This window comes from Haplochromis burtoni, unplaced genomic scaffold (assembly GCF_018398535.1).
Source record: "Haplochromis burtoni strain Fernald_Lab_line unplaced genomic scaffold, NCSU_Asbu1 Contig_886, whole genome shotgun sequence".
In the NCBI taxonomy this organism is placed as follows: domain Eukaryota; kingdom Metazoa; phylum Chordata; class Actinopteri; order Cichliformes; family Cichlidae; genus Haplochromis; species Haplochromis burtoni.
In genome coordinates, this window is record NW_024583247.1 from 19,162 (window position 1) to 37,278 (window position 18,117).

Here is an 18,117-nt window from a genome sequence, read left to right on the forward strand (position 1 = left end):
CCTGTCCCCGCCTCTTTTTTTTACGCTCACCCACGTGACCGCTGTGTGTGCTATGCGTCCCTGGCCTTGCCGGTGCTGTATGAGTGTGTGGACGGGGCTGCCTGAAGTGAGAGAGACTGTGAGAGAGCCGTGTGCTGTGGCTTATCCTTGTCCTATGCGGATTTTACCACTGACTGTCAGGCCGAGCGGCTCGCATCATCTAGGGCAGGCCCCCCGTTCAGACACCCCTTTCAAAGATTCCTCAAAACCCGCACCGCTGGAGGATAATTGTGATTGCCCTGCTTAGTCAGTTTTATTTCGGGGGAATATTATCGACGCTGAGGACTTGGGAGAGGAGAAAAGCGGAGAGGCGAGGATGCTCAGTGGGCAAGGCGAGAGATGAGCAGTGGGCATGGTAAGCTGCATGCTGTAGGGGTGATGATGGAGAGGGATATAGTTTCCCGAGGTTCTTGGAAAATTACTTTCCTCTTAAGTGAGTCCAAAAATTAATGCTATATGTAATGCTATATATAATGTTGCGTTTCTGATGGAAGACAACTCCAGCAGCAGTTGGCTTTCCTCAGGAAGCTGCCTCACATGGCAGCCCGCACAGGGTTTCCACCGCAAGAGGGGGTGTGTTTGAGAGAGTGTGTGTGTGTGTTTGAGAGTGTGTGTGTGTGGGTGGGGGGGCATCATGCAGACCAACCACGGGCCCCTTGTCCCCTCTCCTTTGCCCCCTGAAAAAAAATGTTGATTGCAGTGCTCGGGACTTTTCTGGGGGAAATGATGCCCGTTTCCACTTACATTAATCTGAAGCTGTCTTTATCCCTAATCCACGCGATCATGCTTAATCTGACCTCCAATCTCAGCCTTGCTTTAAGGAGTTTTCGCCGTTTATTCCCAAACCTTGGACTCTAATATTCAGCTAGAAAAACACAGACGTTTTCACCTGTTTCAACAGCACGCATGCGCATCTACAGACGTGGCCGACGGAGTGACGTTCGTGTCTGAGCAATTTGACGCGTCAGATGGTCAAAGTTAATCACCCTAACTTGATTTTCTTTCTCCACGGGATAATTGTTCATTTTAATTGACATTTTAAAAATCGCTGATACATGCAGCTCTCACCTCCAGGAGCTGAACATCACAAATTCACTTTATGATGTAATCAAGTGAATACTCTGGGTACTGGTTCCAATTAAATGACTGAGAGACTCAGGGAACTTTTGTTTGAGTTGTACCTGCAGATGAGCCATTTGGATATCGTGTATACTCTATGGATATGGATCTAATAATGGACCAATAGCCAAACCTCCAAAGTGCTCTTATTCATAGATTGCCCCTGTGCTGAGACTTAATCAGATATGTGCATTAGAAGTGAGCTGTACAGACTTATCTGGGAAATACTAAACTATACAAACCACCTGCTCTTTGAAAATTGGGATTCATATATAAATCAAATGGTGTATGTTATAGCAGAGTTAGAAATGGGTAAATGTATTTGTTAGACTCATGAAACCTCCTCTGTCCAGGATTCCTTCCACTTACATGCTCTGAGAATACACACGGAGATATAATATTACTTCCACAATGTGAAGTTTCTGCTCTCAAATCTCCAGATAAGTTGATTTAAAGAACTGTGGTCTAAAACATCTCATGTAAGTAGAAAGCACCAGACTGCAATAACCTGTGCTTGTTGGTGCATATGTGTGTTTGTGGATCTGAGCTGAAGATGATTGTGCAGAAAGATGATACTGGTAAAGTTGCTGAGCATCACTTTCTTCTTTGTGCCCTTCGTTCTCACTCACTCCCTCTCTTCCTCTTGCACATCCCTCTCAGACTCATCATCCTCTCAGAGTTTTGCTCTCTGTGTCCCTGCTGTGTGCATCTCATGTCCTCTGTGCTTCTGCTGATGTTGGCGTTTCAGCAGGAAAAGGCATCCTGTGACTTGTTTCAGTCTTTGTGTACTGCTGTGCTACAGCAAAAGTTCAAATTAAACACAGCAGATTTATGGATGGATTACTGAATGGTACTTACAGGTGCATGTCCAGCTGCCCAGTAGGTCAGTGTCCACATCAGAGTCCTTGTACTGGGAGTTCCAACTTACTATGTAATTGTATTTTTTTTATTTAATACAATTATTAAATATAAGAGTTGGATCGAAGTACATTTCTACTTATTTTCAAATTATGTGTCACCATATTTTTGAAATATTTTTAAGCAGCAAAATGATACCGAATACTAGAACTACTAGAAATACTAGAAATATTTTACTAAAAATATTTAATACCACCCAACTATTATTAAAAAATGTTTTAATATCTATATATGTTGTTTGGTGTTCATTTTAATACCCTAACATACCAAATATTTATATGTAAAGGATATAGGAAATTATATTATATATTGGTATTAAAATAGAAGTCCCTAAAAGTCTAATTGCAAGCAGGGCGACGGCTTTATGGCTTTAAGGAAACTCTTTTGTTTCATAACATAACTATAGCATAAATTAATTAATAACTAACCTATCTCAGAAGATATAAAAGCTTTGATTTGGCAGAGTTATACAGTTTTGCTCTGGATACCCTTACTGTGGCAACCCCAAAGGGGATTTGTGTCTTCACTTGGAAGCAATCCAAATATCTTTGGCATGCCAAGCAAATGTGTTAACCACTACATCATTATCCTCGTGTGCTATTGCTCACTATCATTACCTCGGAATCAAATAATAAAACGTCCAGCTGTGTATATATTTATTTAAACAGTGTTTTACTTATATAACACCTTGTTATTGCATTGCTCAGCAATCTGTTATAAAAAATAGTTTTCCATCATAGTATTAGAAGAAAATTTGTGTGCTTTGTCTAGTATATATTACATTATAGTCACCCAAGGACACTGTACAGAGCAAATAAGACAGGCATAAAAACAGGAAATAAACACAATAATAAAAGAAAGTTTAAGAGCATGGAGAAGTTATATAGAGTATGCTATCTTGAACAGGTGGGTTTTGAGGGTGGACTTAAAAAGAGGAATTGAAGTGATGTTTCAGAGGTCAGCGGGTAGGGAATTCCAAAGTCGAGGGGCAAAGTGACTAAAAGCCCTGCCCCCCGTGGTAATAAGACGAGAGTAAGGAACAGAAAAGAAAAGAGAAGAGAAGGATCTGAGGCACCGGGATGGGATGGAGATCTGTACCAAATCAGAAAGGTATGTAGGGAAAGAGAATTGATAGCCTTAAATGTATAAAGGAGTATTTTAAAATTAATGTGAATTGTTTTTCTGAATTGCTTATTACCAGTGTTTATGGTAATATGGTTCTGGTAAGTTTTTATGTAACTTTTATGTCAGAAGATGCATTTCGGTTAAATCTATAACCTCTTTTATGAGAGTGACCAGGCCAAAATATAGATAGCAGCACAATTAACAGGGTTGATGAGATTGCAGTCATAGATAGAATAATTTATATAATATTCTAAATAAATTACAAAATTATGAAGCCTGAATATTAGCTATTAAATATTTGCCACAAAGGGGATAATAAACTTGGAGCCACGCACATCTGGCTATGTGTTCTGTGTTTTTTTGGCTGCTTTTATAAGACATTGTAAGGTGAAGACCCCGCTGTATTCAGGAGAAAACCCCAACAATCAGATGACCTCCTATGAGCAAGCAGTTTGCAACAGTGGGAAGGAAAAAGTCCCTTTTCAGCAGAACCAGGCTCAGACAGGGGCAGTCCTCTGCTGTGACTGGTAGGAGGATGACGGCAAAGAAAAAAGTAAAAGTGAGCATAGTGAGACAGAACAAAATACAGAAAATACAGTAGAGACAAACATTTAATGACATGCCTCAGTAGTATGTAAACATAATAAAAGTGGTGAGTGTAGAAAAAGAGCTCAGTGCATCCACTGAAGTCCTACGGTAGTCAAAACCCATGGTTCCTGGTCACCTGATCAAGCCCTAGCTATAATCTTGGTCCAAAATGGCCTGTATTTGTATAGCGCTTTATACAACTAGTCATCCACCCATTCACACGCTGGTGATGGCAAGCTACATTGTAGCCGCAGCCACCATGGGACACACTGACAGAGGCGAGGCTGCCAGACACTGGCGCCACTGGGCTCTCTGACCACCACCAGTAGGCAACAGGTGAAGTGTCTTGCCCAAGGCCCCACGGACTGAGACTGTCCGAGCCGGGGCTCGAACCGCCAACCTTCCGATTACAAGGCGACCTCCCAACTCTTGAGCCACGATCACCACTAATCAAAGTTTTAATTCTAGTCTTAAAAACAGAGAGAGGCCTGAAACCTGAAGGTTCTGCCTCCTATCCTACTTTTAGAAACTGTAGGAACTACAAGTAGCCTACAGTCTGAAAGCATTGAGATAACATGATACTATGAGGTCTTTAAAATATGATGGGCTCTGATTTTTCAAGACTATAAAGGTTTCAAACCTTTAAAGTCTTGAATTTAAAAGAAGAAACTTATTGTGATGCATTTCAGACGTGCACTATTGTAGTTTAGTCATCTGGCCTCATAGATACATATAGTTGGGTATCAACTACATAGGAATAAAAATGTATGTAGTGTTTTCTAATAATTATTTCTAAAGAAAATGTGTAATGTACGAATGTATGTCAACAGTTGTCACTGACAGAAATGTATTACAATCCATACTGTTATGACAACTCATTTAAATAGAAAAAAACACACACAGGTAAAGGCAGGTTGCGTTTTTTTTTTCTGACTTATATTCTTAAGATAATTATCATAAACACAGAAATAGGTGATCACATGTGATCATACCCTCTGGCGATCTTCTTACCAGCACTGAACTGGGATGGACAATTTAGTGAGTTGAAGACAGATGAAAAGAGATTTAATTTAGGGGGGGTCACCCTAGCTCAGCTTTGGTTTAGTAGGTTAATTACGTTCTGTGTCAGTGGAAGCTTATAGTCGCTGGCAGAGGGAAATGTATCACAGGAACCCTTAATGATCAATTCCCCCATGTCCTTTGTGAAATACGAATTTGGAAGAGCAAATTGGGTTGCAAGTGTGTGTCTACGCGCACACAGACTGTGCACGGTGGCCTGAATAATATAAGCTACCAAGTAGCTTCATCAAACACCTGAGTGCCAGAGTTTTAGTATGACCTACTTCTCCATAACGGGGCACAAACTATAAACCGCTCTGTCAGTCATTGTTTACATTGTCATTTCACTGTTCTCTAATTGACACAGACAACAAAGAAATTGCTTTTAAGTTAGCTTGTTGATTTAGTGGTGATGGTCAAGTTAGAGGGCAGCGTCAGTCTGTTGATGGTTTTCTTGATACATTATTGGTGATTTCTGATTGAGTCAGCACATATGAAACGGTGAAATCAATGACTATGGAAGTACACAAATGCAACAATAGCAGCAACTGCTCCACTAGCTTTACAAATGTCCAGCCACTGTGTACAACATATAAAACTGGATCTGGTCTGGAAATCACTCAAAGTCCTCATCTATCATCATGAAAGGTCCACTGAAGGTGTGGAGAGAAGCACACCACCAGGAGAGTGGGTAGCGCCACTATACACACAATACAGCAGGCATCAGTGACAACAAACAGAGCATTACGTAAATTAGAGACAGCATCAAGGGAGGAGCTTGGCGGGTTGCAAAGCAGCTTGCATATGTGGAAAGGCAGCTAAAATAACAACATATTTGAGATTTGATAATTGGATGTGTACAAGCCCAAGACGAGGGCTGCATTATGTTTCTGCATCAACCAGGGCAGATCGAGAAAGACGTAAAAGTACTTCATAAAAGTCATACTGTTCATACTTTTTATATATCATCTTCATTTCTTTCTTACAGGGGCATCTTACAATTCCCGACAGAAAAGAGGAGCCTTCACTGGCATAGCTACCTCCCCACTCTTCCCCTCCTCCCATCCACATTTCCCTCTTCTCCCCCATTCTTAAACCGTTGACCGTTTGTTTATCGCCTTCTCTCCCTCCATATTTCCCCATCATCTGTCACCATGACAACCTCAGCCCTGCGCAGGCAGGTGAAGAATATTGTACACAACTATTCAGAAGCAGAGATCAAGGTATTGTATTAAATGTGCTATCTTCTTCGAGTGTCACTGTTTATTAGTCATATTAGATTAAAAACAAAAAGTCTGTGCTTCTTTCACTGCTGACCATCATACAGATAAGCACTTGAGATCTCTCAGACGTAAAACATAAATGGATGTTATTCCTGTGCTGCCAACGTGCAGGTTCGTGAGGCCACCTCAAACGATCCATGGGGGCCATCCTCGTCTCTCATGTCAGAGATTGCTGACTTAACCTTCAATGTGGTGGCGTTTGCTGAGGTCATGGGTATGGTGTGGAAGCGCCTCAATGACAGCGGCAAGAACTGGAGACATGTCTACAAGGTGATTTCATGAAAAGACATGAGTGTTGTTGTTTAATCTGACTTTGTAAACTGTAGCTTCTCTGTACTTGTTGGCCATCCACCCACACTCACTAGCTCCACTGAATAACAGTCATGCATCTTTAAATTTTGTTCTTCTGGATGAAAATGTCAGTTGTAATGTGCACAATATGTTGACTACAAAAGTATTTGGGAATAAATGTGCTAATCGTGATTTGACTCCAGGCCCTGACACTGTTGGATTACTTGCTGAAGACAGGATCAGAAAGGGTGGCCCAGCAGTGCCGTGAGAATGCGTTCACTATTCAGGTATTGGAGTGCAACAAAAAGAGCTGCTTGATCATTGTTTATTGATCACATCATGTTAACCACAACCCTGCGTCTGTTCAGCTAGCTAAATTTTATACTTAAAAAAAACTCACTGTGATGTCTTTTGTGTGTGGTTCAGACCCTGCGCGACTTTCAGTATGTGGATCGTGATGGCAGAGACCAGGGGGCCAACGTAAGGGAAAAAGCACGCCAACTGGTCTGCCTCCTTCGGGACGAGGAGCGGCTGCGCCAGGAGAGGAGTCAAGCCCTTAAGACCAAGGAGCGAATGGCTGGTGGAGGCAGTGGAGGGGGTGGAGGTGTTTATGGAGGTATACCCCCAGCGTATCACCCAGGCAGACGCACAAGTCAGCCCAGCATGGCTGTGCTATACGGGGAGGAATTCAGTCGCTCCAGAGGCTCTCCGTCTTCCTTTAACTGTGAGTATTGTGAGTAAACTGTGAGTAAACTTATCTGGAACACTAACCGCCTTCTATTGTATGATAGCAAGTTGCGAATAAATAGATCAAGAGTTAAAAATACACATTTAAATTCAGGATCATTGCCGCATCCCTAATTAAATGTTTTTTGCGCTGTCACCCAGCACTTTGGACAACCACATGGATTATCAATACTGCAGCGTAGGCCTGAAAATATTCAAATGAGCCCCATACTTGTGCTTCTTGTCTTTCTGGAACATCATCATCCCCACATCAATCGTTTCTCCTAACTCGGTCTTATTCCATTCTCCCAAAATCCCTCCGCAGCCTCGTCCTCGTCTCCTCGAGCCGCTTCAGACCTGGAGCAGGCTCGACCTCAGACCAGTGGGGAAGAGGAGTTACAGCTCCAGCTGGCTTTAGCCATGAGCAGGGAGGAGAGTCAGAAGGTAAAACAACACACAACAATACACATACACACACACGCACGGTATGATAATGTGGATGTCCTCAGGTGTAGCTCCTGTCCACATATACACACAAATAAGTCCTCTGTATTCAGTGCCTCTTGATGATTCCAGTAATGAAAATGAAAATGTTGCAAACATTTTGAACATTCGCCCACCTTCAGCTAGCCCTTCCTTCCCCTGTTACCATAGAGACAGATGGAGACACAGAACTACAGACTGCTCAAAGCCTTAGCCTAACGGAGCATGTGCAGGTACACACAGAAACACACCTCAGAGCTTAAAGTAAGCAATTATTAAATATTGTGTGTCTTTTTGTGTATTTGACGACATGGCTCATATGCTTTTACTGAGATTTTCCTGGTATTTTTAAAATGTAACATTAATTTGATATTTCTTTTGTCATTTGCATTTTTTTAGTTATTCGTCTTTGTTCTAATGTATACATTTTCTTGGTCATTAAAGGTACAAACTGAGAGCATGATTTTCAGCTACATTAGCTAAGCACCTCCAGTCTCTTTGACTAGAGGCTGTCATTTGTGCTGTGCACCTGGTGCCAGTGAACCAACAGGCACAAACTTTACATTTTACATGACAGCTCCCTCATTTGGAGAATAAAGAAGAAGCACATTATCCAAAAATAAAACACTGAAAATTAAGTGGAACGTAATTGACTTGACAAGATGCGGGGAATGAAATTAATAAATGGGAAATTTAAAGGGAAAATAGAGTTAGGACGCATTACTGTGATGTAAATAAATATGGAAGCAAATTTAAACAGAAATACAATTAAGTTGCATTTTATAAATTGATTAACGCTTACATTTATTTTTTAACACTGTTTTTGCACATTTAGTGTATTTTGAGTCATTCATTCATTCGTGCGTTTCTTTATTTTGGATTTTTGGCAGTTACAGTCCTGAATAATGGCGATCTCACTAACCCTCTTCTTCCTTTTCTCCAGCTTTTACCACCTGTCTCCTTATCAGGACCTCCGTTGTGCAGATTTCTCATACGATTTTTCATACAAGTACTGCTTCAACTCTCATGTGTAATTTTGGAAGATTTTCTCTCTGCTTTGCGCTTACCCAGCGTCTGCTCTTTGTAAACTAAATATTTCAACAGTACAAAACAGCCACCAGTGCCGCGTTCGGTCTGCTGGGCCAAGCAGCAGAAAAGTGTTTAACCAATGCCAGTTTTTGTGTGCGGGTCTGCACTCATTGCCACGATGGTAATGCTGATGATGTCACAATACCGCCCCTGCAGGAGCAGCGCTGTCGCCAAGGAGACGAGTCACTGTTACAGAAGGCCCTGGATGAGAGCCGGAGAGAGAGCCAGTCAGAGACGCACGAGGTGAGTTCAAAAATGTGTGTGTATACGATGGATGCCATGTGTGTGGGTACATGCATGGAACATGAGTGTGAATTTGTATGAAAAGGTGGGCGGATGCATTTGTAGGTGGTTGCTGGCAGGCATTTGGAGAAAGAAGTTGAATATAGGCTGCAGACTATGAGGCAGGGATGGACAACAAGCCTAAAAATAAAATAAACAACAAAACAGCCTAATGATCGAGTGTTGAGAGAGACAATAGAAAGCTGAGAGAAGAGAAAGAGGTGCTTGCTGAATGATAATGACTCTGTCGTGTCTAACCTTGAGCTCAGCATGACATTTCCCTGAAAGCATACTTCTTATCTTGTAGCACATCAGCTCCTTTACTCATTGGCCTGTCAACAAGCCAATCAGAGTCAGCTGCAGTCTTATGTAAAGGTTCCCAAGCCTTGTAACTGGTCTAAAAGTAGGATAGGAGGCAGAACCTTCAGGTTTCAGGCCTCTCTCTGTTTTTAAGACTAGAATTAAAACTTTGATTCGGGGTGATCGTGGCTCAAGAGTTGGGAGTTCGCCTTGTAATCGGAAGGTTGGCGGTTCGAGCCCCGGCTTGGACAGTCTCAGTCGTTGTGTCCTTGGGCAAGACACTTCACCCGTTACCTACTGGTGGTGGTCAGAGGGCCCGGTGGCGGCAGTGTCCAGCAGCCTCGCCTCTGTCAGTGCGCCCCATGGTGGCTGTGGCTACAATGCAGCTTGCCATCATCAGTGTGTGTGTGAATGGGTGGGTGACTGGTTGTGTAAAGCGCTTTAGGGACTAGTAAATGATCGAAATCATTGTTATGCCATCACATAAAACATGAAAAATAGAGGGAAAAGGGGAAAAGTTAACCTCTAAATGGCTCTTTCACTGACAAAATCTTAAGATTTTGTGTTTAGCATAAAAGATACTAAATATAAGTATACTTTATTAGAAAAGACAGTTTGTTTTAACTACCTCCTTAAAAAAATTAAAACTTTCATAAGTTTTTGCTTAAGCCTGTTTTCAGTGTGATTGCACTGGGGCCCTGTCTGCACTTTGTGACCGATTATGTTGAACATTGAACTCTATTGAACAGATTCTCGTGAAAGCGGCCCTCTAGTGTCAAATTGGAATTTACAAAAAGCAAAACCCTTCTTTGTGTGGAGCAGAAATTTAAACACATAAACCTGACATTTCTGTCTGCTACCTTTCAATTTTCACATGCAACAATCTGATATGAACATATTTGAAATAATTAAAACTGAAAACTGGTAAAGCAAAACTAAGAGCAGTGAGAAAATAAGCTTGACTGAATTACAAAGTCAGGAATCATAGTTCAAGCAGTAGATCATATGTCGCCATATTTGTGTGAAATGGCAGTGATGTCTTGTGTTTTTTATGCCATTTCAGTTTTTTAAATTAAAAATAAAGTAGGTGTTTGTTTCCATGTTCTAACTCACATTTCCACTTAACATGGCATTACAATGCAGGTTCAGCCCAGTATGATATAGTTTTACCACGTGGGCAGGGTCTGAAAGATAACATAGAAGCTTCATTTGATGCTTTTCTGTGAGCAGAAATAGAAATTTCTCTGTAGGTAGATATCTTCCTGTTTACTGTCCTGTAGGATTCTCTTCTGCAACTGCTGTGCTGCAGAGTGGTCTCTAAACAGTACAACCTGAGAAATTTATGAAACGATGACACCGTTTCTGAATGACCTCAAGCAATTTTCATTTCATTATATAATGTACGCTCATTACAACATACATAACGCACAAACACCAGATGCAAGATGCAGATGCTGTGGTGGATCTTATTAATAAATTATACTCTACAGTAATAGAGCAATGGACTGTGTAACTCAGAAGGGCGTCAGAAATTATCATAGCAATTGTAAATGTGTGTTTTCAGCAGCAGCAGCAGCAGTGAAACATAACTGCAAAGAAACATTTTCAAGTGAGCTACAGTAAGCTCTTTATTGGTAAGGGAATAAACAGAGCAGCAGATTCAGTCTGACTTTAGAAAGTTGCCATTGTTCTGTGAATACCATGGATCTTTTCTTTTCATGAGTTAATACCAAAAAGCAGATCTGTGTTTGTCTTTTTTTGGAACACTGAATAGATTTCTCTTCCCAGAAAAAAACATTATATTTCAGTAGAGCTGAAAATTGCAACAGATCAATAACTCTTAACTGGAACACCAGCAAGTGCACATTTCTGTACTTTCAGTGTACAATAGTTTCTTACTCAGTTTGACTCTCAGATATTTACATAACACATTTTTACTCAGACAATTCATTTAACTTCATTTGAATACAAAGTGAAATCATTAGTGTTAATACAGTTGTCAGTGGATTTTACAGTCACACTGACTCTGTGAGTTCTCCGGCTGTCCTCAGTAGGATTGGGTGCTTTGAGTGTTTCTCATTAACTTACACAAACCTGGAAACAAATAAGACAATGTTTGATCCTGAGATGTTTTCCTTTGCTTGTAGTCTGCCATGTTGGATCTAGTGGACATATTTGGATCCTCATCTGAGCCCCCTCTGCCACCTAGTGACCCTTGGAACTCTGGTAAGCCCACCAGTAACGTCTCTTCTGACCCGTGGGACTCTGTAGGTAGGTGGATCATCACAGATGCATCACATGAACATCAGTGTGATGCAAGAGTGCATTCAAAACAGCAGCTTCAAAGTGAATCTTTTCTCTCCCTAACAGCAGTCCACTCAAGCACTCCTGTGATTGGTAGCCCCTGGACAGCCCCTCCCTCCTCCAACAACACATCCAATCCTTGGGCTCCTTGTACCAACTCACGCACAGACCCATGGGAAGCAGCACCTGCTTCCTGCAGTCCTGTCAATCATGCGTGGGACAGCCCAACAGATGGAGGTGCTTTCATTAGGACACACACACACACAGTCGTGTTTTCATATCTTTGTGGGGACATCTACCGGTAATTGACATAATGCTTTCCCTAGCCGCTTACCCTAACCATCAAAAATGAACCCTAACCATAACCTAATTGTAACCCTGACACTAAAACCACATTTTCACTCTCACAAATGCCTTCAAACTCGTGGGAACGGGTTTTTGTCCCCACAAGTATAGTAACATTCCAAGTTTTGGTCCCCACAAAGATATGTAAACTGAGTCACACACACACACACACACACACACACACACACACACACACACACACACACACACACACACACACATATATATAGATTGTTTTAATCCAAAAACATAAGGACTTCTGCTGTTTTCATTGATTCTCATTTTTCCGTGCAGATGCTGATGGGACGGATCCATTCGCTGCACATGAAGAAGAGAAACCTAAACAGGAGATTCCCGCAGTGTCCTCACCTCAACCTGCAAGTCCCACAGGTACTATTGTACATAAAAGAGAGAACTGTGGGCTTTACTGTAAGATGAAATCATGACAGAAGCGACTTATATGGTGTACCACGGGTGGTTGTAGTAAGAATAACATCATGCAATATGATCTTTGTTATACCTGTGATACCTGTGATATTTTGTACTTTTAGAGGTACTATGGCTTGTCACTGGGGTGGTACCGTTCAAAGTAATGCCATGGCACTTTTTTCTGCTCTTGTAGTTTATTACCTACAAGAGACGGGTTTTGAACTTTTCGTGACAATTTTGTAGTTCTGAAAGTTTAAATCTCACTGAAACTCTTCCTTTTGTTTTTTGTTTTTTCATTTGTACAACATTTAACATTATGTAATATTATCGTTCATCAAAATCTAATTTTAAAATCCTTTTTTCTGCCTTGTGTAGATGCAGAGTTGTTTGGGACAAAACCAGAGTCTGACCCATTTTCTGGTCTAGACTCCAAGCAGGACCCATTTGGAACGGAGCCACCAGTGAAACCCCAGGTAAACGGACGAGATTCAGCCAGCCCGGAGATGTTTGACCTGTCACGGCTAGCACCCCCGCTCAGTGCCCCGGCTACACGTGTGTGTCGGACTCCAGAGGCTTTTCTGGGACCTACGGGGGCCTCGCTGGTGAATTTAGACACTCTGATACCCCCCAACCCCCCTACAAAGACGCACAATAACCCTTTCCTCTCAGGTAAAACACCATTTTAAATTTACATACAGAAATATTACTGTGATATTGTTAGTTTTAAGTTTTTCAGTGGCACAATTTTGTCTTCACAGGTCTGAGCGCACCATCTCCTAACAACCCATTTCACTGCGACCAGCCTCGCCTCACCCTCAACCAAATGCGACCGTCCTCCACGTCCCCACTGCCCCCCCACATGCTGTCCTACAGCCCGTCGCTGCCCCTTCCACTGCTCCACCAGCCTCCCATCCTCCCCTCTTCTTTCACACAACCTCCTGCTGGACTCCTGGACCTTCCCTCTAACCTCCCACAGCCCCTGCTTCCCCTTTCTCCACGACCAGCACCCCGCACTCAGTCACAAACACACAGTCACAACCCTTTCCTCTGAGACTCTAACATCTTGCAAGCTCTGGTCTGCAGAGAGAGACAGAACTGACTCTTTTTGGGTTAATCTATGCTAACTGCAATGAGACTAGTTTAAGCGAGCCTGAACTGGGTCCTGGTCTGATGTCATTGTGCACACTTGAAGTAGACTCGGATGGGATGTATTTGTGTCTGTGTAAGGACACAACAGCTGCTACTTAACCTGAACTCTTGAAGAAAAGCTCGCTCACGCACACACACACATGCACTCAGGCGCACTTTAGGGTGCACAGACACAACAAACATGTACACTGCACCAAACTAACAGGGTGTATCTCAACAGTCCCTCTAATGCCTTTTCCCCATCAAAAGAGACAACTCCAAGTATCTTTTCAATCCTGAACTTTTCCTTTAAAAGCCTGGGATGAAGCCACACTCTTTGATTGTCTACGAAGCTTCACCAGGATCCTTACCGCTGCTGCTTCACCGACAAAAGCATGAATGCCTTCCCCACCCAGGATTCCAAACTACGCTACTCTCTTGAGCACCTGAGATGAGCTCTTCAAATAGATCCTATTTTTTCAACAAGTTGACATCTAGAGCTTTCTGTCACTTGAGAAAGTCCAAAAGTGTGGTACTGTAAGATTTAAGAAAGCATAGACAAGAACTAATCAATTCCCTCCCACCTTTACATTATAATATATATTTTGCATTGCCTTGCTGCCTTGCAATCTCAATAGCATCTGATCCTAAGTTAGCTTGGTTATTTATCTTTCAAGATAAGAAGCCTCAACATGATCCTGATGGATTCAAAACTGGACTAGCCTAGCCTAAGTTCAATTGTACAATCTGGCACTAAAGTGATCACTTCTTTAACCCCCCCCCGTGCCTGTCTCTGCATCTTACCCACCATGCATTCTTAACCAGTGCATGCTAGCACTAGTTAGGGGAGGGGTGTACAACTAATTTCCCCCACAGGCCACATGAGAAACTGAGACTGTTTGGAGGAATGTACCGATAAGCCAAACTCAGTTCTGCTGGGAAATAATGTCGACTCTGTATATGCTTATGGGGCGCAGCCCTTCACAACAGTCCCGATTACTCATATGGCCCTTTGGGAAAATGAATTGGCCACCCTGAATTAGGAGGACCTCAGGGAGACTGCCCCTCTTTCAATGCGATTCAACCTCACTAAATAGAAAAGTATTTGACTTTAAAAATAAACAGGAGAATAGGTGATTTAATTTTTTTCTGATTAAAAAACGATGGGAGGATGAGAATATATACAAGGAAGCAAGGAGACGTGACGGAACAGATCTAAATGAAGTTATTACAGATTATAGAACAATTCATTGAGCTGTAGCTCCTCTTCTCCTCTGCTCCTTGTTCATGTCAGTGTTAGGAACAAGAGAATCTGAGATGAATAAGAGATGTTTGGTCATTACTGCACTGAACCTGGACTTGAATGTGAAATGCCTGCCTATAAATACACACAGGCTTAGTACATATGTATTTAACAGAATGATAATGCTGTATTATTAACTATTATACCAATAAATTGATGGTGTTTGCATTATAATTTCTGAAGTATTGTCTTTTTTTTTTTTTGTATAACCCCTTTTTTGAACTATGACCACTAGATGGCAGTGCTGTGTAAGACGGTTTTAATGCCCTGCATGTTTTGCAGCAATGCAGTCTGGGCAACATCACCCCTGGGATATAAGACAGATAGGGTTACTTGTCTGGTAGTCAGCACACTTGAAGTTCCAAGAAGCAGTTCAAACATTTCACGGTAATCACCATGTTGATTGTTGCACCATAGCAGCTGATCTCTAGCCATGTGCAAACAAGCTTTTAATCCAACCAAACATCTTACTTGTTGCACATAAATTTATGTAAGGAACTGATTAACTCTATTAATCATCTAGCTTTCAGAAGATGTTTGCAAAGATCTTTTCATATGTACAATTTAATCTACACATGCATCAAGAAGAAACTGTAAAGAAATCGATTCCTCACACTGTAGTTTGTTAACATTTTTAAAACAAGACATCAGAACCCTGAAAATTAGACTTTTAGTGTCACAGGCAGGTCTTTGGACTGCCTTTGCTCGGAGAAAAATCTGAGGGGTGTTATGAAATGAGAGGGAAAGTTATATTTCCATATTAAGGTTCTGCTATCATTAGATATTTTCCATTTATTACCCATTCATAATGGTATTTGTCAGCTTCCTATCTGCATGGCTCCTGTACAAGATCAATTAAAACAACTAAAAGGGCTTTCTTGCAAACTCTCAATAGGTCAAATATCTGGGTTTCCAAAAGTGAAACTAAATGAATCGAGAAAATCCAATCATGCCTGTACACCCAGAAACACTCGTACACTTCCCTTTCTCTTTAATGTCTGGCATTTCTGTCCAAACAAAATCAAGTGCAGTCTGATCACAGATCTAAACAGCTGCAGTCTCAACCTTCTGATACAGTAAATCAACTGGTGTGCACATTTGATATACAACATTGCCATGTGGTGTTGATTTGGTGAAGGCAGGGGTGGGGGGTAAACAGGCAGCAGTGAGTGATTGTGGGAACAGTTGCAAGTGTGAGTGAAGACTGTGCTCTAATGCAAAAGTACCGATTAGGTTCTTAGAGACCTTGTGGGCCTGCATTGCAAGGAAATAGATAAACTTCACTTCCAGCCAGTACATAACCTCTGCTTGAACCTCTAATTGTGTTTTAGTTAATCTTGCATGGCTTACTACGACTATCTATCTCTATCAGTCAGAAATTAATATCTGCCTTGCTTCATAACCTCCAGCGCAACAGTCTAGTGAAGATAAATAAGACTGCCGTTTGCAGAGAGAAATAAGAGACTGATTACACATACAGGCACGCATCCATAAGAGCAAACGGTCATTGTCGCAGGTGTGGGCCTACTGGTGTTGGCCAGAGGGGCGGATGGCGCGATATGGCAGCCTCGCTTCTGTCAGTCTGCCCCAGGGCAGCTGTGGCTACAACCGTAGCTGCCTCCACCAGTGTGTGAATGCGAGAGTGAATGAATAGTGGCATTGTAAAGCGCTTTGGGTGCCTTGAAAAGCGCTATATAAATCCAATCCATTATTATTATTATTATCTGTGCATTGAGTCTAAATGTTATCTAAATTCCACTTATCATACATTAAAAAAATAATTCCTGGTTTGGACCTCATCTGATGACACTAGCTGTTGTTCCTGGCCTGCAGTGAAGCAGCTGTCCAATTTAAAGGATCATTCAGAGTTATAGATTAAGCTAAGCCTGACTGAGATGTTACAGTAACATGGGAACAATTAGTCTCAGCATGTGCACATAAACACAGTGTGTATTCACTTAAAGCAGTTTTTTAAACGACATCCTGTCCATGCAATGCCCTGATTAAGGAGGACCGTGTGTGTGCAATAAAATTCAGAACTTCATTAAAAATTATCTCAGGACATTAAACCAGAAGAGGAAGGCAGTTTATGTCTTCATAAAGTGGATAATATACAAGTTAAGCAGCTTGGTTCCTCTAGGCTTTTCTCTTTTTATTGCTCATGAATGGTTTTATCAGTGCACAAAAAGAACAAATGAGGATTATTTTGAGAATAACAAGGGGGTTTAGCAATCTATACAGTGGAAGTGAAGCTAAGGTGTAACAGAGTTTAGATATCATGACTTCAGCATCACTAATTCCTACACACACAGACAATCTTCCCTTGTGATTCTGTTACTTTTGAAAATAAAAACTATGATATAAAACAATGGCCCATCCTGTTTTTCTGTCTGCTCACCAAGACAAACATCCCATGCTATGGCTGCCAACATTAACATGAAAAACACACTGATCTGGTCCCTATTCAACATGAGAGCTAAGAGCTGCACAGTTGTATGTCATCAGTGCTGAGTCTGACCAAACAGAACAAAGAAGCCAGAACGACACACCCAGCTGTTTACTTTAGTGAGTTATAGGGATAAATCTTCTTCCATTTACTTGAAAATAAAATTTTAAGATACTAAGATACTACAAACAACGCATCGGTGACATTAGCAGAGTGTATGACTTAGTCTTTTATTGTGCCAAGAACAAATCAAGCATGAGGCACGGTTGTGCTTTAAATTAAAACGATGATGAAATTTGTTTTATAAACATTTAAATTCATTTTAATTACCCGATAATGTATGTATTATTAGTTGATTTAAAGGATTGGGTCCTGATAGATAGATAGAATTTTTTTTTATTTATTACTTTACTACTTTTTCACATCACTGTAGATAGATAGGTCGATCGATTAAAATAAGTAAATAAGACAATAACCATAGATAACTATAATAACTATAAATAAACTTATTGTACGAGTCACTTATTTATTTATCCATTGTGATATATTTTACTGTAGAATTTTAAGTAAGAGATTAGGCTTCTGTTTTGTAATTTTGCGCAATGGATTAATAACAATAATAAATATTAATGAAAAGGGGAAATATATATATATATATATTAATATTTATATATACAAGCAGCAAAATATATCCCAATAATATCCAAATAGCTTGAATTAGACAGTTTGTTTAATAATTAAGCCTCATCCTACACTTTACCGGTGCCATGTTTTCAGAAACGCGGTATCTTCAAACAAACAGCAATACATACGCTTCGTCTACGTCACCGCTTTAGATGATTGACAGTGAACCGCAGCGA

The 18,117-nt window shown here is 41.1% G+C and overlaps 1 protein-coding gene across 3 annotated transcripts; it reads left to right on the forward strand.

Annotated features, from left to right (window-relative positions):
* The first annotated feature begins 60 nt into the window (after positions 1–60).
* epn3b (epsin 3b) lies at positions 61–14,985 on the forward strand. 3 transcript variants are annotated; one of them, XM_005950904.2, is made up of 12 exons: positions 61–394; positions 5,837–6,071; positions 6,243–6,401; positions 6,626–6,709; positions 6,849–7,146; positions 7,474–7,592; positions 8,877–8,963; positions 11,450–11,573; positions 11,673–11,843; positions 12,246–12,341; positions 12,756–13,049; positions 13,139–14,985. In XM_005950904.2, exons 2-12 carry the CDS (start codon positions 6,003–6,005, stop codon positions 13,429–13,431), a joined length of 1,794 nt encoding a protein of 597 aa, XP_005950966.1. In that variant the 5' UTR covers positions 61–394; positions 5,837–6,002; the 3' UTR covers positions 13,432–14,985. The 3 variants fall into 3 exon arrangements, with proteins under 3 accessions (XP_005950966.1, XP_042071912.1, XP_042071913.1); XM_042215978.1 differs by having other exon boundaries at positions 6,016–6,071; XM_042215979.1 differs by having other exon boundaries at positions 6,016–6,071; positions 11,450–11,528.
* Positions 14,986–18,117: the final 3,132 nt, after the last annotated feature.

What these genes read in the sequence shown, in the direction of transcription:
- epn3b (XM_042215978.1), top strand. An exon ending in ATTCAGAAGCAGAGATCAAG is followed by an intron (nt 6,072 to 6,242) that starts GTATTGTATTAA and finishes GCCAACGTGCAG; the next exon opens with GTTCGTGAGGCCACCTCAAA. An exon ending in GGACAGCCCAACAGATGGAG is followed by an intron (nt 11,844 to 12,245) that starts GTGCTTTCATTA and finishes TTTTCCGTGCAG; the next exon opens with ATGCTGATGGGACGGATCCA.